At 39.6% G+C, this 26,139-nt stretch overlaps 2 protein-coding genes across 12 annotated transcripts in view; one reads left to right on the forward strand and one right to left on the reverse strand.

Annotated features, from left to right (window-relative positions):
* Positions 1-1,878: 1,878 nt before the first annotated feature.
* hyi (hydroxypyruvate isomerase) lies at positions 1,879-26,046 on the forward strand. Of its 2 annotated transcripts, none has more exons than XM_081606685.1 (8): positions 1,879-2,255; positions 7,622-7,733; positions 11,166-11,280; positions 12,316-12,394; positions 12,867-12,916; positions 13,007-13,076; positions 18,150-18,284; positions 24,299-26,046. In XM_081606685.1, the coding sequence occupies exons 1-8, from the start codon at positions 2,057-2,059 to the stop codon at positions 24,346-24,348; spliced, it is 810 nt and encodes a 269-aa protein (XP_081462811.1). In that variant the 5' UTR covers positions 1,879-2,056; the 3' UTR covers positions 24,349-26,046. The 2 variants fall into 2 exon arrangements, with proteins under 2 accessions (XP_081462811.1, XP_081462810.1); XM_081606684.1 differs by lacking the exon at positions 24,299-26,046 and adding an exon at positions 18,355-18,507.
* Positions 22,466-26,139, reverse strand: part of szt2 (SZT2 subunit of KICSTOR complex) — a 165,600-nt gene continuing 161,926 nt past the window's right edge. For all 10 annotated transcript variants that reach the window (XM_081606674.1, XM_081606677.1, XM_081606670.1 and 7 more), the window contains 3 exons: positions 24,916-25,026; positions 23,389-23,457; positions 22,466-23,290 (listed from right to left, as the gene is read on the reverse strand). In XM_081606674.1, the coding sequence (XP_081462800.1) occupies positions 23,147-23,290; positions 23,389-23,457; positions 24,916-25,026 (324 nt within the window). In that variant the 3' untranslated portion in view covers positions 22,466-23,146. The remainder of the gene's footprint in view (positions 23,291-23,388; positions 23,458-24,915; positions 25,027-26,139) is intronic.

Consider the following 26,139-nt stretch of genomic DNA (forward strand, 5'->3'; position numbering starts at 1 on the left):
ATGGTACTTTCTCCACTAGAAGAGTGAGATGCTTCCTTAATGACAAATCCTTAATTACCAGTGACACAAAGATACGTCAAAAAAATGGAGCCTTTAGGAACAAGACACTTACTTACTGTCTTTGGGTCACTTCCTGAATGCTTACATATCATGTCACTGTTGATCTTTAATATCTGAGACCCGATCCTGTCAATTGTGATAATGAGTTTGTATTGCATGATCATATATTCAGTTTGCAGTGAACATTGTAGCAGTTTATCCGGGGTTGTCTGCCTGAAATGGTGTTTAAATTCGGGTTGAACAGTATCGGATTGATAACAAATGGATAAAGTTAAAGGGAAACCCTCTTATTTGTTTAACAATAAAAATTGTTAATTAACTTAATTTTGGTTGTTGTTTATTGCCCTTCGGCTGGTCAGAGTTGTAACAAATGGCATTATACAATTTGTTCTTTTTTTGCTGTACTCTTCTCTGACAGGCTCTTAGAGGGACTGGATTACCTGAAGGTGGTAGAGGCAATGAGGACCCATCCTGAGATCCTTCGCCCCATCTTTGTCTCTGGACACAACCAGCTCACCGTCCAGAACATGATGAGTCTTTTTGACACCGTCTTCTCCCCACTTGGCAGCAATGCCCGACGCGCTGAAAATCTGACACTAATGTTTTGGAGGGACTGGCTTATTGAAGTAGGCGGTATGTATGTTTGTAATGCGCAAGATTACTATTTAATATATACAAACTTTGGGCTTCCCCGAGAGGCCTCAGATTGAGTTTCTTCATGCCCCACTTAAAAATGGATCCCGCCGGCGCTATCCTGAGGCCAACACATGCAGTGTTGTCATGAGACTTCCAATTCATGAAACATTTGAAGAGTTTCAGGAGTATATGGAGTCTGGAATTATTCAATCACCAACTTTTGGTTTTGTTTACATTTTGTTGTTGTTGTTTTGTTTTGCTTTTAGCATTAGTAAGTTCAATGTAGGAATAACGTTTTTGAAAATATGTTAAAACTATGTTATAGTTTATCAGATTGTAAAACGTTTTTCTTGTCTGTACTTTTTTGTTAACTTAAAACAGCATTTTTGGCACTTTTTTCTTGAACAAAGGTCTTTATGACAGTATGTTACAATTATGTTTGTTAATCAGATTGTGTTCACAATATAAAACATGTTCTTCATAAAAGTTGTTGTTATTGTGGTCTATAATGAGAGATGACGACAAAATATACTCAACATCACAGTTTTTAATAGAATAAGTGAATTGTTGACTTGCTCAATTTATGTAAAGAGCACATGAGTTTTCTAGGTTTTATTTATTTTGGCTGTGCAGATAACGGTACTAGACCCCCTTATGTCTTGTAAATGCTTTTAAGTTGTCCAATTTTTTTAAACGTTTCATACTATAATCTACTGCCCTGTTGTATTTTTCATTTTCTTTTGTATCATTTTTGTCTTCATTCTTTTTTTTATTTGTTTCATTTCCCAGTGGTCTGGCTCTGTTGACATTTTGTTCTCTGATCTTATAATGTATACATTATGGTACCTTTATGGAGCTGATTGTATGTTTATATAATAATAATAAAAAAATAAAATAAAAAAAAAATCTACACATATGACTTCTACTTTTTATATATATATATATATATATATATATATATATATATATATATATATATATATACAAATGGAACCCGATATGAATATGGTTTCCAGTAACAAAAAAGCGTTTTATGATCGATTAAATGCGCTGACACGTCATTGTGCTGCTAAACACATAACGCTGAGTGGAGTGGTGGACCGCTCCAAGATGGCCGCCCTAAATCTCGTCAGCGACAATGGGCGAGAGCGGCCATGAGGCGTCTATTCTTAAATTATTTCTATGGGAGGGACGACCGCTCCAAGATGGCCGCCGTATTTCCTGCGCCGGAGCAGTCAATGCAGGGTCTACTCTATGGGCGATAACGTTAACGTACGACTCGGACGCTGACGTTTCGCCAATGTGGTAGAGTAGTCAGGCTGCCTGACCACAGGGTCATTGACTCAAACTGGTTAACAACATGGCTGCGTTAAAGTTTTGTGCGAATATTTCCTGGCTGTTTACTGAGCATCCAGACTTCAGCAAGAGAATATACGCGGCTGCTTCTGCCGGGTTTCAAGCTGTGGAAGCAGCTTGGCTTTACGATTCGGACCTGTCGGAGCTCCAGAAAGCCAAGGAGGCAACTAGAATGGAAGTCGTCCTTATCAACACCCCACCAGGTACTGCACAGGCATGGCTAAAGCATCCAGATAAATGGTTTGGGGTTCCATTTGTGTCAAAAATAAGTAGAAGTCATATGTGTAGATGTCGTTGGTTTATGTTGCATATGTAGATATTGCATATGTCTACGTTGCATATGCATTCGCTGCATGTGTTTGCTGCGTCTATGTTGCATATGTCTATGTTACATATGCGTTCACTGCGTATGTCTTGGACACTCGGGTGAAGAGAGGTGCGGAGCTGTCCACTGACTCGTCACCAGGTAGTGACCTGGTGACGAGTTGGCTTCGGTGGTGGGGGAGGAAGCCGGTCAGACCTGGCAGGCCCAAACGTGTAGTGAGGGTCTGCTGGGAACGTCTGGCGGCAACCCTCGAACCCGTTGGTGGACACCTTCGGTGAGGGATGCTGTCAAGCTGAAGAAGGAGTCCTACCGGGCCTTTTTGGCCTGTGAGACTCCAGAAGCAGCTGATAGGTACCGGCGGGCAAAGCGGCATACGGCTCGGGTTGTCGCTGAGGCAAAAACTCGGGCGTGGGAGGAGTTTGGAGAGGCCATGGAGACAGACTTCCATATGGCTTCGAGGCGATTCTGGTCCACCATCCGGCGTCTCAGGAGGGGGAAGCAGTGCAGCACCAACACTGTTTATAGTGGGGATGGTGCGCTGCTGACCTCAACTCGGGACGTTGTTGGCCGGTGGGCGGAATACTTCGAAGACCTCCTAAATCCCACCAACATGCCTTCTGTTGAGGAAACTGAGCATGGGGACTCTGGGTTGGGCTCTCCCATCACTGGGGACGAGGTCGCCGAGGTGGTCAAAAAGCTCCTCGGTGGCAGGGCCCCAGGGGTGGATGAGATCCGCCCGGAGTTCCTTAAGGTTCTGGATGCTGTAGGGTTGTGTTGGCTCACACGACTCTGCAATATTGCATGGACATCGGGGGCAGTTCCCCTGGATTGGCAGACTGGGGTGGTGGTCCCCCTGTTCAAAAAGGGGGACCGGAGGGTGTGCTCCAATTACAGGGGGATCACACTCTTAAGCCTCCCTGGTAAGGTCTATTCAGGGGTCCTGGAGAGGAGGGTCCGTTGGATAGTCGAACCTCGGATTCAGGAAGAGCAGTGTGGTTTTCGTCCTGGTCATGGAACACTGGACCAGCTCTACACCCTCAGCAGGGTCCTGGAGGGTGCATGGCAGTTCACCCAACCAGTCTACATGTGTTTTGTGGACTTGGAGAAGGCATTCGACCGTGTCCCTTGGGGGGTCATGTGGGGGGTACTCCGGAAGTATGGGGTACTAGGCCCTTTGATACGGGCTGTCAGATCCCTGTATGACCGGTGTCAGAGTCTGGTCCGCATTGCTGGCAGTAAGTCGGGCTCGTTTCCGGTGAGAGTTGGACTCCGCCAAGGCTGCCCTTTGTCACCGATTCTGTTCATTACTTTTATGGACAGAATTTCTAGGCGCAGGGGATCCGCGCCTAGAAATTGAGGGGATCCGTTTTGGTGGCCTTAGGATCGCATCTCTGCTTTTTATAGATGATGTGGTCCTGTTGGCTTCATCAGATCGTGATCTGCAGTTCTCACTGGAGCGGTTCGCAGCCGAGTGTGAAGCGGCCGGGATGAGGCTCAGTGCCTCCAAATCCGAGGCCATGGTCTTGAGCCGGAAAAGGGTAGAGTGCCTTCTCCGGGTCAGGGGGGTCGTCTTGCCTCAAGTGGAGGAGTTTAAGTATCTGGGGATCTTGTTCACGAATGAGGGAAGAAGGGAGCGGGAGATCGACAGGCGGATTGGGGCAGCGTCTGCCGTGAAGCGAGCGCTGTACCGGTCCGTCGTGGTGAAGAGCTGAGCCAAAAAGCGAAGCTCTCGATTTACCGGTCGATCTACGTTCCCACCCTCATCTATGGTCATGAGCTTTGGGTCATGACCGAAAGAACGAGATCACGGATACAAGCGGCCGAAATGGGTTTCCTCCGCAGGGTGGCTGGGCTCTCCCTTAGAGAGAGAAGCTCGGTCATCCGGGAGGGACTCAGAGTAGAGCCGCTGCTCCTCCACGTCAAGAGGAGCCAGTTGAGGCTCGGGCATCTGGTCAGGATGCCTCCTGGACGCCTCCCTGGTGAGGTGTTCCGGGCACGTCCCACTGGGAGGAGGCCTCGGGGAAGACCCAGGACACCCTGGAGGGACTATGTCTCTCGGCTGGCCTGGGAACGCCTTGGGATCCCTCTGGAGGAGCTGGAAGAAGTGGCTGGGGAGAGGGAAGTCTGGGCCTCCCTTCTGAAGCTGCTGCCCCCGCGACCCGACTCCGGATAAGTGGAAGAAAATGGATGGATGGATACTGTATGTGGTTCATGTCGTTGGTCCGTGTTGCTATTGCCTGTTCTCTTCGCCATTAAAAAGTCTTGAGGTAGGTCATGTCTGATCAAATTGTTTATTAGATATTAAAAAAATGTTGGTCTTTCAATATCAGTGGTTTCAATAAAATTGTTTTCAAAATGTTAAGATTTCTACCTCGTATTTTCTTTAGGCATTAGTCAGGGCAGCTAACGAGGTGGAGTGGTTCTGGACCACTGAAGGTTGCGCTATTTCCCATAGATCCGCGGCCTTCTGATTTAAATTTTTTTTTTAAATCTGCGATATATCTTTATTTCATTTTAAGAATGATTTTCACCCTCAGTATGTTTTTGAACTTCTTTCTCTTTTTTTCTTCAGCACAGCTCACAGTTTTAAACAAATTCTGTAGTTTTCGGGGTACTTCTAAATCTGCTCCTTAGTCACATCTTTTTGGGCCTTTTACTGCCTCTAGTGGCCTGGGATGGTAACACAACTAATATAATTACAAAATGCCACTCACTGTCTTTATTATTTATTATTAATTCTGGCATTGGATAATAATAATAATAATAATAATAATAATAATAATAATAATAATAATAATAATGTGCCTGTGCAAATTACAAACCGGATTCTAAAAAAGTTGGGACACGAAACAAATTGTGAATAAAAACTGAATGCAATGATGTGGAGATGGCAAATGTCAATATTTTATTTGTAATAGAACATAGATGGCAGATCAAAAGTTTAATCTGAGTAAATGTAAAATTTTAAAGGAAAAATATGTTGATTCAAAATTTCACAGTGTCTTCAAATCCCAAAAAGTTGGGACAAGTAGCAATAAGTGGCTGGAAAAAGAAAATTGAACATATAACACACAGCTGGAAGACGAATTAACACTAATTAGGTCAATTGGCAACATGATTGGGTATAAAAAGAGCTTCTTAGAGGGTCAGTATCTCTTTGAAGCTGAGATGGTAAGAGGATCACCTATTCCACCATTGTTGGGCAAAAAGATAGTGCAGCAATACCAGAATGGTGTTACCCAGTGTAAAATAGCAAAGACTTTTAAGTTATCATCATCAACCGAGCAGAACATCATCAGCAGATTCCGAGAATCTGGAACAATCGCTGTGCGTAAGGGTCAAGGCCATAAAACTCTACTGATGCTCGTGATCTCTGGGCCCTTAAACGTCACTGCACCTCAAACAGGAATGCCACTGTCAAGGAAATGACAACATGGGCTCAGGAATACTTTCAGAAAGCATCGCCAGTTAACACAATCCACCGGGCCATCTGCCGCTGCCAGCTGAAACTCTACAGGTCAAAGAGGAAGCCATGTCTAAGCTCAGCTGTTTGCACTGGACCAGGAGTCATTTAAAATGGACTGAGGCAAAATGGACGACTGTTCTGTGGTCAGATGAGTGACGATTTGAAGTTCTTTATGGACACTGGGATGCCATGTCATCCGTGCCAGAGAGGACCAGGATAACCCAAGTTGTTATCAACGCTGGGGTTGCATGAGTGCTGGTGATCTGGGCAGCTTGCATGTCTGGAAAGGCTCGATTAATGCAGATAACTATGTTCAGGTTCTAGAACAATATGCTCCCATCTAGACGTCATCGTCTCTTTCCGGGAAGATCCTGCATTTTTCAACAACATAATGCCAGACCACATTCTGCAGCAATCACAACATCATGGCTACGTAGGAGAAGGATCCGGGTGCTGAAATGTCCAGCCTGCAGTCCAGATCTTTCACCTATAGAGAACATTTGGCGCATCATAAAGAGGAAGGTGTGACAAAGAAGGCCCAAGACAATTGAACAGTTAGAGGCCTGTATTAGACATGAATGGAGAGCATTCCTATTTCTAAACTTGAGAAATTGGTCTCCTCTGTCCCCAGACGTCTGTTGAGTGATGTAAGAAGGGGAGATGCCACACAGTGGTAAAAATGGCCTTGTCCTAACTTTTTTGGGATTTGTTGATGTCATGAAATTTTGAAACAATATATTTTTCCCTTAAAATTATATATTCTCTCAGTTTAAAGTTTTAATCTGTGATTTGTGTTCAATTGTGACTAAAATATTAGATGTTGGCACCTACACATCATTGCATTCAGTTTTTATTCACAATTTGTTTAGTATGCCAACTCTTTTGGAATCCGGTTTGTAATTTGCACAGGCACATTATTAATTATTATTATTATTATTATTATTATTATTATTATTATTATTATTATAATAATAAAAATTATCATACTGCCAGAATTAGTAATAAATACTTTGTAGCATTTTGATTTAGTAATGTAATTATATTAGTTGTGTTACCATCCCAGGCCACTAGAGGCAGTAAAAGGCCCAAAAAGATGCGACTAAGGAGCAGATTTAGAAGTACCCCAAAAACTACAGGATTTGTTTAAAACTGTGAGCTGAGCTGAAGTAAATAAAAGAGAAGTTCAAATACCTGCCGACAGTGAAAATTATTCTTAAAAATAAAGATATACAGATTTAAAAAGAAATTTAGCGCCCCCTTCAGTGGTCCAGGACCCCTCGACCTCGTTAGCTGCCCTGAATAATGCCTGAAGAAAATACGAGGTAGAAATCCTAACATTGTGAAAACAATTTTATTGAAACCACTGATATTGAAAGACCAACATTTTTTTAATATCTAATAAACAATTTGATCATACATGACCTACCTCAAGACTTTTTAATGGCGAAGAGAACAGGCAATAGCAACACGGACCAACGACATGAACCACATATGCAGTGAACGCATGTGCAACATAGACATATGCAACATCTACATATGCATCTTCTACATGCAACATAGACCAACGACACATAACGACATAGACCAACGACATCTACACATATGACTTCTACTTATTTTTGACACAAATGGAACCCCATAAAATGGCAGAGGCAGCAGAGACACTGCTGATGTTATGTTTATTTGATTGTTCTTTTATGACAAATGCTTTAAGACAACATTTGTTGTGATTGGTGGCTCTATATAAACAGAACTATATAACCATAGTTGTGTTGCAGGGGACATCAAGGCAGGTGACCTCGGTTTGGGAGCAGTTCCAGGGAGAGAGCTGGAGTTTAGAAAAGGGCTGGATCTTACTCTGAAGTATGCAAAAGCTTTGAACTGCAAGAGGTCAGAGCAGAGAACACTCTTCCTGAAAACGACACTCCCCATAGGAAGCAACTGACATAATAAAAGTATTTTAAATTTTATAAATATTTGTCAATGTCAACCTATTGACAGTTACAAAAGTAATGAAATCAATTTTGATGGAGATTTCCTTTTGTGTTTGCAGTGCTGGGTGTGCCTCCCAATTCCGTCAATTCCAGGGTTTCCCCCAGTGTATTATAGGCCTGGCGGCCTGCTTGCTTTACTAGCGCCACCGCCAGGCCTTTCTTGTTTTTGTTTTTTTTAGGGAAAAAAAAAATCGCCTTTTTAAGCCGGATTGCAAGTGTTTCTGTTGCTCTGAGAGTTTCACTATCAGAGCAGATTTATTCCTAAAAGATATGTTTATAGAAGATAAGTTTATAGTTTATGCATTTAAAGCCGGACCAGTCACACCGCTGGGCCTCTGCGCGTTGCCTCGCGCGCTGCAGCAGCTGGATGTCTAAAGTTAACCTCAGCGCGGATCCCACGCTCCTCCTTTCACTCCAACTCAGTGCCGCAAAAAGTGGGTATGCAGCGTATGCAACGCATAGGGGCGCAGCACCAGAGGGGGCGCCAAAACCCCGTCTGGAGGGGGCGACACGCCGATTATGTTTTCCCATACACTTCAGCGCGCCTCACGCTCCTTCACCTCGCGCACATAACGAGGTAATTGTAGCGACTTTTGTTGCTAAAAACATCAGCATCTCTCTCAGGGGGAGTAGTTAAACTGGCAAACCTAAAAAGCAATCAATTATAACTGCAGTTTACTAATTTGTATTTGTGAACAAATGGAGATGAAACTCAAAGATTAAACTCACAGCATCAGATTGTAGCTGTGGTAACAAAACAGTCCGACTATGAATATTGTTCTTTGAACTTCTACAAAGTAAACTTGGCAGCTCCTTAAAATATTACATATAAATGTTAAATAATTTCAAGTCTTTTAATGTATATATGCTGAAACCATTATGTCAAATTTAGCAGCAATGATGATCTCAATAAACAAATGCTACATTTATATATCTGTGGTCAATGTTAAAATATTAGCACTTATGGGGCCCCTGAAGCTCTGGGGGGCCTGATGGAGCCGCTGACTTAATTTGGATTTAACAGAAGTGGACATAATTGATATTCATTTTAATTGTATTTTTTGATTTTTAGACTAGTTGTGGGTTTAGCAGTTCACTGACAATGTTTTCCCATAACATATAATTACCCAGTGATATTTTTACATTTATTGTCTACTTAACATCTTTTAATACAAAAACACGGTGGACCGCCAGTGGACCGCCTCGGCCCCCTGACCACCGGGCTTAGCAAGTTTTCTGGGGGAAACCCTGAATTCTCATCTTCAGTTTTTTGTCCCCTTGGACTTGAGTTCTCATGATGGCTTTCAGTGGCAAATCGGTGAACAGGAGTTTTTGTGAATAATACAGAAAGGGTTATAAGCTCGGTGGTGGGGCGCTAGGGCAGTACACCACTGTCCACTGAATTGTGCTAAAAAATGTTAAAAGTTGACAGGAAATTTTAAAAGATACTAGTTAATTATGTTATTGGAATATATTATTGACGATACTTAAACACCATCAACACTGTTGATGGTGTTTAACAGAAGTGGACATGTGTTCAACAGTGTTTATTATTTAAAAAAGGCAAATACAAAAAAATACAATTTAATATTTTTTGCACTTCAGTAAATCCTGATTAAGTAATCAGCCAGTGGATCCTAAGACAAGCTGTAGTCCTGATTACATCTAAAGGTAAGGTAATGTTATTATGGATGGAGGATTTATTTTACTTAAATGTACACCAGGACAGAATCCAACACTGTTACCTTTTGATTCTACCAAACTAGAAAGTTGTCAAATTTATTTCTCAACACGTAACCATTGTAACTCTAATTATTTCAGAAACTTGTGTCACTCCATAAGTGGCATCTCATTGGAACATATTTAGTGATAACTTTGACTTGAAAAGGATTTGGACTTTAATTTTTACTCATTAAATATGACATATCATTTAAAATAATTCACACATTCTACTCGTCCAAAATCTTTTTACAAAGTTTTAACAAAAGTATAAATATACATCGCTCTTTTCGTTAGTGCTGTAGTGATACAATAATCTCATGATACGATACACGATATTCTGCTCACGATACGATATATATTATGATATTCAGCAAACGATACAATTCAATACACTTTTGCGATTTTCTGAAAGATTTTAGAGGGACAGAGTGATTTTGGTGACATTTTGTGACTGTTATAGAGTAGATTGAATTTATTTAACTGAAAACTGATTAAAAGCACCAACTACACAACACCTGGCTCTGGTTGGACATGGACACTGACTTAAAGTCGACAGCTGGACAAAATGAATCAAAGTAGTGATGAGAAAACATGTTTCTTTTAATTGAAACAGTACAAACTGTAGCTTACATGCATTTGTAAATAATACCTTTTTTTAACCTTGACACATAACATCTAAAGGAATCACTCTAAGCCTGATGACCTAATCATTCTCCCGGCGAAGCAAGCAGTGAGTGAGCAAGGTGACAGCTGGATGTTACGATACTTGCGGATGAATATCGATTTTTTTTTTTCTAGGAAAGAAAATATCGACATATATGGCAAAATCGATATTATTACACAGCCCTACTTTTCGTGTAGGTAACCTGATAGATGGTTTTTTTATTTTGGTCTCTACTTAATTTTGGAAAAATATTTGCATTTTGATTTCTACTTTTATTGAACCAGATCTGTCCCTTTGCTTTGAAAATACATTACTTGGCTTCATTGACTACCCAGCTAAAAAAACAATTTTATGTCACTAATCTTATATCTTATCCAATACTTAGCCAAATGGGATATTTACAAATGCTGTTAAACTAATCAAAAACCACTTGTCTCCATTTATGAAAATGAGGTCCTACGATATATTAAAACCATTGAAATTTCACCAATACGAAACCCATTAAAATGTGCTCTCTTACTGTATTATTTTAAGGTATTGTCTCTATGTGTGTAACCCTGTGGTGGCTGTCATTATACTGGATTTTGTTGTACTATGTTGCATTATTTCTAAATTATTTTACAAAAGCAGTGTAATCTCCTCCACAAAATGTAAACAAAAGTACTGTGGCGTCACACAACCTTTATAGTGTGAGGCCACAGTACAAAGGTTGACATCATTTTTTAAGATGTTGTAGGATTTCTCTTTGCACATGTGTCAAACATTAGGTTTTCCACATGTGATATAATCCTCTCTAATGGCCATCTCTTTTCTTCCTGTTTTATAGATCATATTAATTAAAAAAGAAATATTATTTAACCCAGTGTCTTAACTGAGGGGCTGAGCATTATTTTACAAGTTTCCTGGTTTATTGCACTGACGAAAACTCTGATCTCTTGACAGAATTCACCTAATGGCAGGAAGGATTCCAGTGGATGCTCACAGAGCAGCGATTGCAAGAGAAATGGAGGATGTCTTTGTGCAGAACCTAAACTATGCAGCTGGTATCTTGGCCAAGGTCAGGTTATTCTGTTTGGTAGCAAGGTGGGGGGGTCTTTCTGCATGGAGTTTGCATGTTCTCCCTGTGCATATGTGGGTTTTCTTCAGGTTCTCTGGTTTCCTCCCTCTCCAAATTGCCCCTAGGTGTGTGAGTGTGCATGGTTGTTTGTCCTGTGTTTCTCTGTGTTGCCCTGCAACAGACTGGCGACCTGTCCAGGGTGAACCCGCCTCTCACCTGGAACGTTAGCTGGAGATGGGCATCAGCACCGCTCCTGACCCCGCTAGGGACAAAGGTGTTAGAAAATGGATATATATATTCACCTAGTTGAACCGTGAATCCAGATCCCGTCACACATAAAGTAGATAAATGCATCTAACTTTTTCTCCGTAGTGACACAAACCACTGACCCAATAACTTATAATAAATTAAATTAAACGGCTTCACTTAAATTACCATCAATTCACCTGCTGGGATCTGAACACAGTGTCTCAAATTCCTCCTGGTCGCATCTGCAGAGAAATCTGCGCTAATTCATCAGTCAGTTGGATCTGTCTGATCAAACCGATCAATTGAACTCTGCAAGCGCAGTCCGGTGTGCGCTTTTACGAGGATTTTTTTGTGTGGTTTTGCTTCCACGGAGCGGCTCATCCTGAGCGCCGCTCCTCTTCCCCTCGTGAGAGGGTAATGTTGAAAACGCAGGGTGAGTTAAGTTTAATTCTTCGCAGCAGTGGAGCCGCGTTCGAGTTGGTTGTGCAGCGGACTGCACATTTAACTTCGGCCCTTTTATTTATTTCCTAAAGATAAACTGTTGGCTCCTCTGTTTAGACTATAACTGGATTAACACAACATTGCATGCTTTTTAGTTTTCCCTGTTTTTAATTGAGGCTGAAATTAAACGCACCATTTCAACCAAAGTTTGGAATGGGCTTCCTAACCAGACGCTCCAAAGCGTCCGGTCCATAACTCTTCATCATGCTGTCAGCTCCTGGTCAGAAAGATGCATTTAGTTCATTTTGATGGTTTTTATTGTCTTAATCAGAATGTTCCCAACAGGAAGGAATCACAGGATTAATTGAGCCAATTAACACAAGAATTACAGACCCTCGCTACTTTCTGGACTCCCCTCATCAAGGTAAGACTGGCTGCCTCCAAGAACAGCAGTCACTGATTCAGGTGGTTGACAGACTACACTTCAAAAGCAACTTTTCACCTCATCTTGAACAACAGGTCTTTTGAGTAAAATTGTGAGTATATGGCACATTTAGAGACAGTGTGAAAGCAGAAGAAAAAATATTAGAAATAATGACAGAAGTGGTGTCATTTCTTCAAAGAAATACAGAAGCAGCTAATGTATGCTTTTCTACGTTGTGTTATCCTCCTCATTTCATTATGAAAAACACTGAATAATTTTCCAAATAATTGTGATTACTAAGTTAGATGTTTTATTATTTTAAGTGGCTTTTTGTTAATTCAGGAATACCAGATTAGTTGGAACTTTTTATGATCTGTTCATGTTTTTTATTATATTGTATATTTGTTAGAACTCAGCCTGAAGCAGAACCATATATGGAGCATAATTTTTGGTTCTGTTGGATGTTTTGCAGCTGCAGCAATACTGGAGAAGGTTGGCAAGCCTAACATCCAGCTACAGATGGTAGGTACTTTGAAAATGTGTCTCAACTTAGGGAAAGAATATAAATCAAAAAGTCATCAATTTACTCACTAGTTGCATCCACTGTTGCAGGACATATTTCACTGGCAAATAATGGATGGAAATCTGACAAAAAACATGCACAAATATTTTTCCATAATAGGTAAGTTGAAAGAATAAACTATGATATGTATGGTGGCACAACATACACAAATAAAGCTTATTCTGGTTCAGTGTTAAAATGTGCACTAGAATTCATTGATTTATGTTGAAATACTGAAGTGCATTCCAGTCATTCCTAAACCTGGATAAAAAAGTGAAGTTGAGTTTCTTGTTGGGACTGTCCTGAAGACGTTTGCAGAATTAGAACGAGTTTTAAACGAGTTTGATTTAAAACGAGCCAAATGTCTAAATACACGTTTTATGATCCAATACTCAGTCTGTTTTCTGAAGCGTTACCCGACACATTTTAAACTTTCCTAGTATTGGTAGAACCAACAGAACTAGAATTTAAAACTCAAAAACAATACAACACTAAATAAAACGGGGCCTTCCCCAGGATGCACATTAATGCTTCAAAAATGTGTCAAATGGTTACATTCTTGACACCTACAGTGGGGCAAAAAAGTATTTAGTCAGCCACCAATTGTGCAAGTTCTCCCACTTAAAAAGATGAGAGAGGCCTGTAATTTTCATCATAGATGTACCTCAACTATGAGAGACAAAAGGAGAAAAAAAATCCAGAAAATCACATTTTCTGATTTTTAAAGAATTTATTTGCAATATATGGTGGAAAATAAGTATTTGGTCAATAACAAAAGTTCATCTCAATACTTTGCTATATACTTTTTGTTGGCAATGACAGAGATCAAACGTTTTCTGTAAGTCTTCACAAGGTTCTCACACACTGTTGCTGGTATTTTGGCCCATTCCTCCATGCAGATCTTCTCTAGAGCTGTGATGTTCTGGGGCTGTCGCTGGACAACACGGACTTTCAACTCCCTCCACAGATTTTCTATGGGGTTGACATCTGGAGACTGGCTAGGCCACTCAGGACCTTGAAATGCTTCTTACAAAGCCACTCCTTCGTTACCCGGGTGGTGTGTTTGGGATCATCGTCCTGCTGAAAGACCCAGCCACGTTTCACCTTCAATGCCCTTGTTGATGGAAGGAGGTTTTCACTCAAAATGTGACGATACATGGCCCCATTCATTCTTTCCTTTACACGGATCAGTCGTCCTGGTCCCTTGGCAGAAAAACAGCCCTAAAGCATGATGTTTCCACCCCCATGCTTCACCGTAGGCATGGTGTTCTTTGGATGCAACTCAGCATTCATTCTCCTCCAAACACGACGAGTAGAGTTTTGACCAAAAAGTTCTACTTTGGTTTCATCTGACCATATGATATTCTCCCAGTCATCTTCTGGATCATCCAAATGCTCTCTAGCAAACTTGAGACGGGCCTTGACATGTACTGTCTTAAGCAGGGGGAACGTCTGGCACTGCAGGTTTGAGTCCCTGGCGGCGTAGTGTGTTACTGATGGTAGCCTTTGTTACTTTGGTCCCAGCTCTCTGCAGGTCATTCACTAGGTTCCCCCGTGTGGTTCTGGATTTTTGCTCACCGTTCTTGTGATCATTTTGACCCCACGGGGTGTGATCTTGCGTGGAGCCCCAGATCGAGGGAGATTATCAGTGGTCTTGTTCCATTTTCTAATAATTGATCCCACAGTTGATTTCTTTACACCAAGCTGTTTACCTATTGCAGATTCAGTATTCCCAGCTAGGTGCAGGTTTATCATTTTGTTTCGGGTGTCCTTTGACAGCTCTCTAGTTTTGACCATGGTGGAGTTTAGAGTGTGACTGTTTGAGGTTGTGACCAGGTGTGTTTTATACTGATAACGAGTTCAAATAGGTGCCATTAATACAGGTAACAAGTGGAGGACAGAGGAGCCTCTTACAGAACAAGTTACACGGCTGTGAGAGCCTGAAATCTTGCTTGTTTGTAGCTGACCAAATACTTATTTTCCACCATATATTGCCAATAAATTCTTTAAAAATCAGAAAATGTGATTTTCTGGATTTTTTTTTTCTCCTTTTGTCTCTCATAGTTGAGGTACATCTATGATGAAAATTACAGGCCTCTCATCTTTTTAAGTGGGAGAACTTGCACAATTGGTGGCTGAATAAATACTTTTTTTGCCCCACTGTATGTAAGTTTAAGAGTATAGTTTTCATTTTCCACTGACATCTGAACACGACTCTAGTGTGTAATGTACACTGTAAGCAAGTTGAAGACTTTGCTTACTATCGGCAACATTTGTTACTGATTCAATTTATTTTCAATAAAAGTGGGACTGTCTCCATAAATTGATAACAAATGATTATGAAGAGACAGAATGTACTATTGTGGGAAATAAAAAGATCTTGTTTGAAGAAGTTTTGAAGAGAAAAAACCTCAACAGAACAGCTTCTGAAGAAAAATCATTTGCTGTGAAATTAGAGAGCTGTGTGCATATTCTAAAAAAAACCACCCATTATCTGGGGAAACATTCAGTTTGTTATTAAGCAGCAATGCACCTACTAATCTTTGGTTATGCACTGCAGATACAGTGTACTGGATTTGCAAAATTAAACATTTTGACTGTTGACTGTTTTGACACAGCCTCTAGCTGTGTCAAAACCGTGTTTTGTTTTGTGTTCTTTTACATAATTCATGATTTTTAGGTACTTTTTGTTACAGATTTATATAAAGTTTTACTACCATCTAATTCTAACCTCATAAGACCAACAGTTTTTCTCAGTCAATGCTTAAGCCAGAGGTTTTTACCTTATAATGGCCAACTCTCTATTTCTATGTCAATTTGATACAGTAGGGGTTTCCACACTTCCCATATCCTCTGTCACTTTTATCAGCAGTTAAAACTGTTTAATCCGTTGTTAACGTGGTAACCTATTTTTCTTAGCCGCATTTAAACGCAACATGAGCGCTACGACGCTCGCGCTGGTTTTACACCTGTGGGGCAGTGAAGGAGACCTGCTGCTGCTGCTGGGCGGAGCTACGCAGGTGTTAGAATCATAGCAGCAAACCAGCAAAACGCAAAAAACTTTTCACAATTTTTCCCCCAAACTAACCGACTGAGTTGAGTAAAGCTGTTGGATGCAGGTAATGCTAGCTAAAGGATGACTAGCTAATATCAATACATCACCTTAAGCTTTTAACAAGTAGCTTGTAGGTGTTGTTATCTATTTTCAGCTACAATTCATTTTGCCCCCAAAAAAGTTGATTCCCCCCCTTGTTCGTCTGGAGCCGGGGCTGAGTAGAACAGGGAGTCTCTAAGAATCCACCCCCTACCCCCTTCGCTCACACACATCGTTCAACCAGACAGCTATTTGTAAGCCATAGGGGGGGCCCAGAAATAGTTTGGGAACCACTGACTTAAGCTATAGTTTACATCAGAACATTCCTCCAGAGTATACTGTTAAATGGACAACATGACTAATCAATTTGACTGTCTTACACTGAAACAAGGATTTGTCGTTCTGAGGCACTGACATGTTCATTGATTCAGATATTTTTTGAGAGACTGAGAGTTTTAAAACTTAACCACATGTACAATATTATATAAAATTAACATTGTTTTAAAATAAGAACATTTGGTTCTAAATTGCCTCCATGGTCCAGTAGGCATCTCATTTGTAGGATGTTTATATTAAATATAACATGGCTGTGGGGGTCATGGCTGTGAGTTTAACCTCACAGCCATGACCCCCTGTCATTTGTCTCGATTGACAAATGACAAGGGAATAGGCTTGGTTAGCTGGTTTCCACTTCCCTCTGCCTCCATCTGATTTCATAGAAAGGAGGAAGCCGTAATACTTGACAATGTTCTTTTGGTTTTAAATTCTGTTTTAAAAAAAAGTCTAATTAGTTTCTTATCTATAAAATTGTGTTTTATACAATATCTGTAAAACACAATCTAATTTGTAATCTCTCCTAGTTAACATGTCTTGATTGAAATAGCTTAATTATAGTTTTCGGATTAATAACTTATTCTGCTCTATTGACCTTTATGTTACCTGTAGTCACAGCAGATTGTTTGCTAAGATCTTTTGATTCTCCCTTTGTCTGTATGGAAAACAATCAGCTTCACACTGATCTGTGAAAAGCCGTAAAACATCCTGAGTTCAGGCCAGTGGAGGAGAAGCTCTGCTTCCACTGTGTTTAGATAATGGTGACAACTGGTGTTTGATCTCGAAAACAAATTGTAGGGAGTTTTTGACTTTAAAGCGGGTCAGAGACAGCTGCTGGTTGGATGAGCAAAGATACGCCTTATTTGAATAAATTAAAGACAAGAATACGCCTTTAGTATAAAAGTTTGTGCACGTGAGGAACAAACTAGATTTGCTTTTGCAATTCTCCAGACGTCTTTGTTTTTCTTTCTTTCTTTCTTTCTTCTTCTTTTCTATTTGTCTCAGGTAAATGAATGTCTGTTTTTGTTTGAAGTGTCTGTGTTGTTGATGTCATGTTATACTTTAAATGTTAGAATAAACTCTGAAAATGGATGACATGGAGCGTTGACTGTCATCTCTGTGGCTTTTGTTTCCACGTATGGAATCATTGAATCCGGGAGCACAAGAAAATATAACGAGCCAGAAGTTAATGATTTTATTCTCTACATTAACTACATTTTGTAGGTAATCCATAGTGTGTGGCTGTTTGGTGCATTTCACAAAAAATGATGACATTTGCAAAACAGTAAATGTCTCAATTTGTACTAATGACTGAGAAAAATTAAATAGACTAGACTATCTCTATGCTCTATAGATCTAGGTGTTTTATTTTTAAAACACTCAGATCATGTGCTTGGATTTTCCTGATTGTATGACAAGGATGGGCCAGGTTAAGTAGTTTGGAGATGAAGTTAAAAAAGAAATGCTGAGATAATTTTGAAGTGGACAGAAAGAATTACGGAGATTTTGAATAAGAAATGTCAAATTATAAAGTCCAGGGAGGAAGAAGAGAGGAAGATAATGGAGGAAGTGAAAGAAAATATGCTGAGTGCAAAAGGATCAGTTGATTCATTTGCTTGCCTGTTCTTTAAAATTTGATTTAAACATGATGTGGAACCAGGTAAAAAAATAAAATAAAAATTGTATCACATTGTGATTTCACATTGTGTACTATGCATGAGATGCATAGTAGGCAGTGATCTAAAAACAAATGTCTTGTTACTCAGGCCATGTTCAGATTGCACAGGTTCCAGGCAGGAATGAACCTGACAGCAATGGAGAGTTGTGTTACAGATACCTGTTAAACACACTGGAAAAGCTTGGCTATCAAGGATACATTGGCTGTGAATACAAGCCACTTGGTAAGTCTTTTTTAAGTATTGTTGATGTAATTCAAGGATGTCAACTGATAATCGTTTCTGTTACCTGCAGACTCCACAGAAGAGAGTCTGGGGTGGATCCAACAATACTGGGCCCAATATTCTTGAACTTTTCTGAAAGTCCAGTGGCCTTATAATTTTCCTTAAAGCTGTAGTTTGTAACTTCAGAAAATTATGTGTGTATATATATATATATATATATATATATATACATATATATATATATACTTATAGTCTTGCATTTAATTTGCGCGGTGAACCCGCCTCTCACCCGTTGACTGCTGGAGATGTGCACCAGCGCACCTCGTGACCCCACTAGGGATAAGTGTGTATGATAATGGATGTTATTACTTTGTTATTACTCATTTGTTATACATGAGCTTGATTGACAACGATAAGACTACTAGTGGCTCTGATTGGTTGTTTTTGACAAAGAGCTGTGCTTTTCTGCAAATGGGAATGGTGGAGGTGCTCAATCTTTTCAGACTATGATCACCAGATTACCTGTCTCAAACTGTCATGATACTGTAACAGTTTGAGCAACAAAAAAACATATTTTTCTAAATTACATACCACAGCTTTGAAGTGTTCTTTATGAAAACCACTGAAGGAGAGCCTTCCAGTGCAGTGGAGGTCCAAACTCCTGCAACATGAAGATGACTTGTATCACATTCTACATTTTGCTACAGATCTAGTGAATATATGATCATTTATATTTTTACTACATATCAAGATAATACTTGGGTTTTATTTTGACTGTAAAAATTGTTTGTTTTTTTAAAATAAAAGATTCACACTTGAGTGTAAACAATCAATTCGGACAAATTTGGGGATGTAATCAACCCTGGAATGTTTATTTTATATCTTGGTCATTATTCTGCCTAAAATCCTGATCTGCTTGATGGAGACTCTGACAAGCAGGTTTTAAAAAAGATAAGTGGAAGAAATGTTTCTGTGATGAAGCACAGAAACGCCAGCAACTCAATTGGTCAACCAAACATTGATGCTAATGTTACTGATGTAATAATGATGGCTGAAGAAACCATCATCCTTCAGGTCCATGAACCCTGAGGGACCTGAAGGAAATAACAATTGTCATTTATGGTGTTTTTTTTTTATTCCCATTTTATGTCCGTTTTTCTAGTGATCATAAACGGTAAGACAATTCCATGTATAAAATAATTGAAAAGCACAAAATTAAAGCATAAAAGTATTGTAACTTCAGGGTTTCCCCCAGAAAACTTGCTAAGCCCGGTGGTCAGGGGGCCGAGGCGGTCCACTGGCGGTCCACCGTGTTTTTGTATTAAAAGATGTTAAGTAGACAATAAATGTAAAAATATCACTGGGTATGTTATGGGAAAACATTGTCAGTGAACTGCTAAACCCACAACTAGTCTAAAAACAATTAATCAAAAAATACAATTAAAATGAATATCAATTATGTCCACTTCTGTTAAATCCAAATTAAGTCAGCGGCTCCATCAGGCCCCCCAGAGCTTCAGGGGCCCCATAAGTGCTAATATTTTAACATTGACCACAGATATATAAATGTAGCGTTTGTTTATTGAGATCATCATTGCTGCTAAATTTGACATAATGGTTTCAGCATATATACATTAAAAGACTTGAAATTACTAAACATTTATATGTAATATTTTAAGGAGCTGCCAAGTTTACTTTGTAGAAGTTCAAAGAACAATATTCATAGTCGGACTGTTTTGTTACCACAGCTACAATCTGATGCTGTGAGTTTAATCTTTGAGTTTCATCTCCATTTGTTCACAAATACAAATGAGTAAACTGCAGTTATAATTGATTGCTTTTTAGGTTTGCCAGTTTAACCAGTGGTCCCCAACCCCCGGTCCGTGGACCAATTGGCACCGGGCCGCCCAAGAAATAATTCAATATTTCCGTTTTATGTATTATTTGAGTCTGGAGGATCTTTTATTTTGAAAATCCTTGAACCGGATTCTCTCATTACTTGCACGCCAACATTGAGCCCACAAGCAGCAAAATGAGTAAGAAACAGATCAGATGTCTTTGGAAAGTTTCTTTGCAAAGGGGAAAAGGCCCAGAGAAGAGACAGGAGAATGGATTTATCCCGGACCGGTAGGTGAGTCCCACATTACAAGCCGCTCTGCGTGACATGCGGCGACCGGCTGCTAATGTGCAATGAAGCTTCAAGCTGTTTCACCACATAGAGACCAAGCAGGCTGTGGATATAAGCAACACTTCGGGTGTCATTGTCTCTCATCAGTCCCAGATGGGACCGTCTTGTTGCAGAGAAACAAGCTCAGGGCTCCTGTTAGTTGTTATCGTGAGTTAAAATGTTCACGAAAGTAAAATGTTCGTTTTTGTGGTGCATTTGTATCTTATTTTGAAGGGACATGTAAACGTTACCATAGCAACCAGAGTGTTTGGGCAGTGGGTGAGAGGAGATGAGTAGAGCTTGTGAGTCTTAGAGGTTTGGAGAATCGGCCGACATTCTTAAATCTTTCCATCTAAACCAGACCTGTGACCACAGAGCTGATAAAAGTCCAACAGGTTCAATCGGTTCGTGTTCAGCCACAACGCAGGAACAACACACCACTCACGAGCATCCCGATTCCAGAGGATAATCCAGTAAAAGCTCCAACATACCATATGAGAATTTAGAATAACCAAACACGGATGACGATGTAGAAGCAATAGTGATAGTTTGTGGAGTCATTTTAAGAGATAAAAGACGAAATAAAAAAAAGGCGGTGGATAAAAGACGATGGGAGCAGCCGCTCTATTTGCTGCACTATGATTTGGAGGTCAATATGTTTTTTTATAGTTAATATTTTAACTGAATAAACACAAACATATAATAACCTTTACATATAATAATAAACATTTCCACATATCTCCGATATCCACCGGACTCTCAGTTGCGCGATATGTCAACTGTTTGGGATTCCCCTCTGTTCTTATGTCACCGCACTTTCTGATTGGCTACCTGTCACATTCAGAGGTTTCATTCTCGTTCCCAGTCAGGGAAAACCACACAGGCTATGATAAAAGGGCCAAGACGACCCAAATAGGGCATATTCAGGATTTAGTGGGAACACCAACATGCAGAAACCTTATCTGACGGTTCACAACCCCCCACCCCGCCGGGCCGCAGCAAAATTTCCAAGTCTTGACCTGTCCGTGATAATAAAAAGGTTGGGGACCACTGCTGTAAGGGATTTGCTGCCAGATCTCCCAAGGCTGTGCACACAGATTTGGCCTCCCTCATAAGGTGTGGCTTAAACCCCGAGAACAAAGATAAAGAACTTGGTTAGTGAGAAACCAAGTTCCATTGCCCCGTTTCTATGATCTTCCTCGTCCTTCGCCAGAGGAGAGAACTCTTGTTTTACAACACTTTATGCTGCATTTGTGGTTCTGCAAGTACAACAGATATATATATATATACATATACATCCTTGTTGTCTTTTCACTAATAGCTAGATTGCATACCAAAGTGTTACACAGAATATTTTGTAAAGTTGGGCTATTTTGTTAATAAATTCTCAGACTTGATTAGAAATAAGCATGGAAGTGGTAATTTTTTGTGTAGTTTCTTCTGACAGAGTTGGTGTCCCCATTAAACTAACGAATTGTAATGTTAATTTCATCAATAATAAATTAATAATTATTAATCATTACATAAGCCAAATATTGATGCGAGTTCTGATTCCCCTCAATTTTGATGCCACCTTATGAGGTTTCTAGAATTCTAACAACATTTTCTTATTGAACTCTCGGTCACCTGGAAGGACTCTGGATACGTAAATACCTGTTATACTGAGTTTGCAGCAGAGGTTCAACAGCCTGAATCCACCCTGTGGAGGTTTGGTGCTGAGGATTTGCAGCAATGCCTACCACCAAGTTTCAAAAAGACTTGGCAACTGGAGGCTGGGAGCTACCAGAGCTATGTCAGCGTCTAATGAGAAAAGGAGTCAGTGGCTGTGGATAAAGAGCTGATCACCCTTCACTGGCCAGTGAAACGGCCAAAACACTGTGACCCTGACGTCTACTGAAGATGTTCCTATAAATCAACTTTTGTGAAGATGTCATGCTTCATCAACCCAAGTATCCATTGGTAGGTGCCTGCACATGCTTGTTAATCTCATCTTGTGTATAAAAAAAATAAAGCATTTTTAGAAGCTAAATCTTTTATTTTATTTTGAACAATTAATAATAACCAACTACAGAATGTTCCCCAGTTCAGATAAAACTTACTTCACTGTCTTGCTAAATTCACCTTTTTACAATTCTGTATAATGTGTTGCACATATACACAATATACATGAATGAGTTAGTACAGTCTTAGATTACAGTGAGGTTCTCATGACAAATGTGACAACAGTACATGTTTATAGACTCAGGCAGAGCAGAGAATGTCATCCTGGGGTCTGTTTGCTTTCCCACTGGTCAGTGTGTCAGGTAGCCTTCTTACTTATGGCCAGCTTCATCTTAGCCTTGAAACTGAAAGATGAGTACCAGGTCACACTTATTCCTTCTCACAGACTACAGAAAAATCACTGATAACTCGACCTGTCACTGAAGCTAATACTGATATTTTCTTACCTCACTGATTAGAGCTTTGTAAACCTACTAATTACATCAGGTTTAATTATGCAAAACCAATCGATTCTGCCCTCTACACATTTAGGAGAACAGAAGAAGAAAAACAGATGAAGGCACTTCATGGCACCAATATGGCAGTAGGACTTTAGGTACACACATTTCTCTGATATTTCCTAACATTTCTAGGCGTAATAGAATATATGAATGATGTCATAAAGTACTTATGCACATGAATTTTGCTGTCAGTTTTATAATAGTCCTGTCCAGAGGTTATAGCAGGCAGTGTTGATGACAGATTCCAGATGGTGGTACATAGACACCAGCTGAGGAGGTGGACTGCTGCTGGCCTGATGCTGGGACGGCAGTGGTTCCCGAAATACAACCTTTAAGCTCTGTGGGATAAAGGCAATTACAAAGAAAACACTCCACATGAATCAATTTTGAGCATAAAAATGATCAGTAAAACAGTCTAATTCGTTTAATAACTTACCGTTTTTCCTGCTTGGGTGTCCAGAAAAACCAAAACAAAACAATCTGTGAACTTCTGGTTAAGGACGGCCTTTAAAAAGATAACAGACATGGATCTAAATTAGCTAGACAATCTATACTCAAACACTTCAACCTCATCTTTTTACACCATTTACATAAATGACTTACATGGTTGTTGTGGCACAATGCCTAAAATCATTAATAATATGTATCTTTAAAAAATAATTGTCATTATAAAACATGTAATAAAAATACATGGACTATAACAAAATTGGGTGCCTCTCCTTACAAACATTCATTCACAGAAAACCATCGCACATAACCATGACATAAGACTAAAGTCTTATGTCAGAGGATGACTCTCCAGAGAATCTTTCTCTACTTTCAATAGATCATCGATAGAAGGACACAAATAGTTTTTGCCAAATGTTAATTCTCGAGGTCTCTCAGGAAAAAAAGAATCTCTGCTGAGCCTTCTTTGTCACATTAGCTGTGTTTACCCAGGCCAGGTTATTCATGATAATGTGGCCTCCAAGAAATGGAAGGCTGACACCTTCACCTTTTTTACTTCTAAAATCCACCATAAGCTCCTTGGTCTTGGCTGTACCAGGACCAGTGTGGTCCACTGTGCAGGCCGTCAGTCGCTCCACCCTGCTCCTGTAGGCAGACTCATCCAATCATGAGGTGAGACCTACTACAGTTGTATCGTCCACAAATTTAACAAGGGTGGTACTTTAACTGACTGGCTTAGTTTATCCTCAACTATTTCTGTAGTTATGCTGCCACAAGCTACTGGAGTATAAATGGACCAATTTTCCTCACTTTCTTCTTCTAGTACTCACCAATTTGCATTATTTGCTGTTATTTTAACTGTATTTTTTGTTTTCTCTCCATTGTTTTTCTCCTCCTAGAAGCTGGTCTGGCGTTTCGTTTGGTGGGATTCTTTCATCAGCAGAGATGATGCTGCCATCAAGTTACTTGTTTCTTCTCATGCATTCTGCTCTCTCTTCTCAAAACCCCAGTCAGTTGTGTCAGATGGCCACTTGTACTGAGCCCGGTTCTGGTTCTGCTGGAGGTTTCTTCCTGTTAAAAAGGATTTTTTCCTCTCTACTGTCACTACATGCATTCTTGGTATGAGGCATTTTTGTAAAGTCAATGTCACAAGTGACTTTCACTACATGCTCATCCAGGAGGAGTGAATGCTGCAGATCAATGACTCAATGCAACATGCTGGGTTTCTTTAGAGAGAAACTTTTTAAACTACTTTGAAAATTAATTGAGCATACTCTACTAGGATCAATGGGAATGTATGTATGACTGAACTGATATGATTTTTGCAAAGTGCTTTGAAATGACATTTGTTGTGAATTGGCATTATACAAATAAAACTGAATTAAGTTTATGCTTAATGTTGGGCCAATTTTAAAGAAAGTTATAGTTTGTAAAATGAGGAATAATTACATTTCAGCTGACAAGTAAAAAGTAAAGTTAAAAAAACATCTCTCAACATTGTGTTAATTATACTCACCAGATACTGGATGCCATTATCGTCAAAGTGTCTGCAGCTCTGAGGGAATCGACTGAGTAGAACCTTAATCAGACTTTGGTACCATGCTGGACTCATGGTTAGGAAATAATCCTGCAGTGACACAACAGTCTCTTATCAACCATGTGACATGATGTGTGTGATATTTTAGATCATTCTGACTGAGTGTCCTAATTCATGTCAGAAGGCTTTGAAGTTATTTTAATAAATCTTCTTAAAAGATAGTTAAAAAAAAGGTAAAAGAGTAAGGAGGATGGTAATAAAGAGAGATTTTATAGGATTCTGTTTGCATGTTTATGTTTTTACTTTCTTAAGTTTTTGATATTTTAATGAGACTGCTTTTTTATTCATACAATGTTTTTATTTTGAAAGTTCTTGTTTTTATCTATGCACACACTCATACACATAATGTTAAGGCAATGACCTCTTTAGGGTGTATCTAATGTAGGAGTAAAAAGGAACTGGACATGGTTGTTTGAGGTCATTTCTGTGTTGACCCTTGAGGACTCATACATAGCTGTGGTCCAATGCTGTAACGGCAGATTATTTCTCTGTTCTCTCTATATATTCTTATTACATATTTTTGCTTTTATAAATTGGATGGTTGATTTTAACTCTGCTTTCTGATTTCTTGAGCTGATTCCTCCCAAAAAAGAGTCTGAGTGCAACACAGACTTATAAAATAATGTAACTGGAAAGGAAGTTTTGTGTTGCATTGATTTCTTCTGCAAAAGCCCTTCACATTACTTGTAATTCCATGATTCTTTTCTTGTCACACAATGTTCGGGATGATTTTGTGCATACAATGGTGAAATCAGCAGTTCCTATGACCCTGTTCATACTCTACAGCCTCCACAGTCCCTCACAAAATCTTTTGACTCACTAGTCTTGGGGAAAGAAACTTGAAAAACATGCATATCTTTTTTATTCCAATCTCCTCAACCCTATGCTTTATTAGAACCAGTAAACCAAACAAAGCACTGATTTTATAAACAACAATAGTGGAAGTATAAGATAACTACATACTTAACAAGGTGGCAGGGAATTTTATTGCAAGGAAACAGCTGCTAATCATGTTGCATTCTAAATGTCTATTAAATTTCACCAAATGGACCTGTTGCTTGACACGTTGTCTCTTTAGTTTATGAGATTTAGTCTGACTGGATTTCTCTTTTTCTTAACATTACTTTGTTTAGAGTAAATATT

This window comes from Poecilia reticulata, chromosome 4 (assembly GCF_904066995.2).
Source record: "Poecilia reticulata chromosome 4, P_reticulata-male-v2, whole genome shotgun sequence".
Taxonomy (NCBI): Eukaryota; Metazoa; Chordata; class Actinopteri; order Cyprinodontiformes; family Poeciliidae; genus Poecilia; species Poecilia reticulata.

What these genes read in the sequence shown, in the direction of transcription:
- hyi (XM_081606684.1), top strand. Translation starts at nt 2,057, where the DNA reads ATGGCTGCGTTAAAGTTTTGTGCGAATATTTCCTGGCTGTTTACTGAG. An exon ending in CCTTATCAACACCCCACCAG is followed by an intron (nt 2,256 to 7,621) that starts GTACTGCACAGG and finishes GTTGTGTTGCAG; the next exon opens with GGGACATCAAGGCAGGTGAC. An exon ending in CAAATATTTTTCCATAATAG is followed by an intron (nt 13,077 to 18,149) that starts GTAAGTTGAAAG and finishes CTTGTTACTCAG; the next exon opens with GCCATGTTCAGATTGCACAG.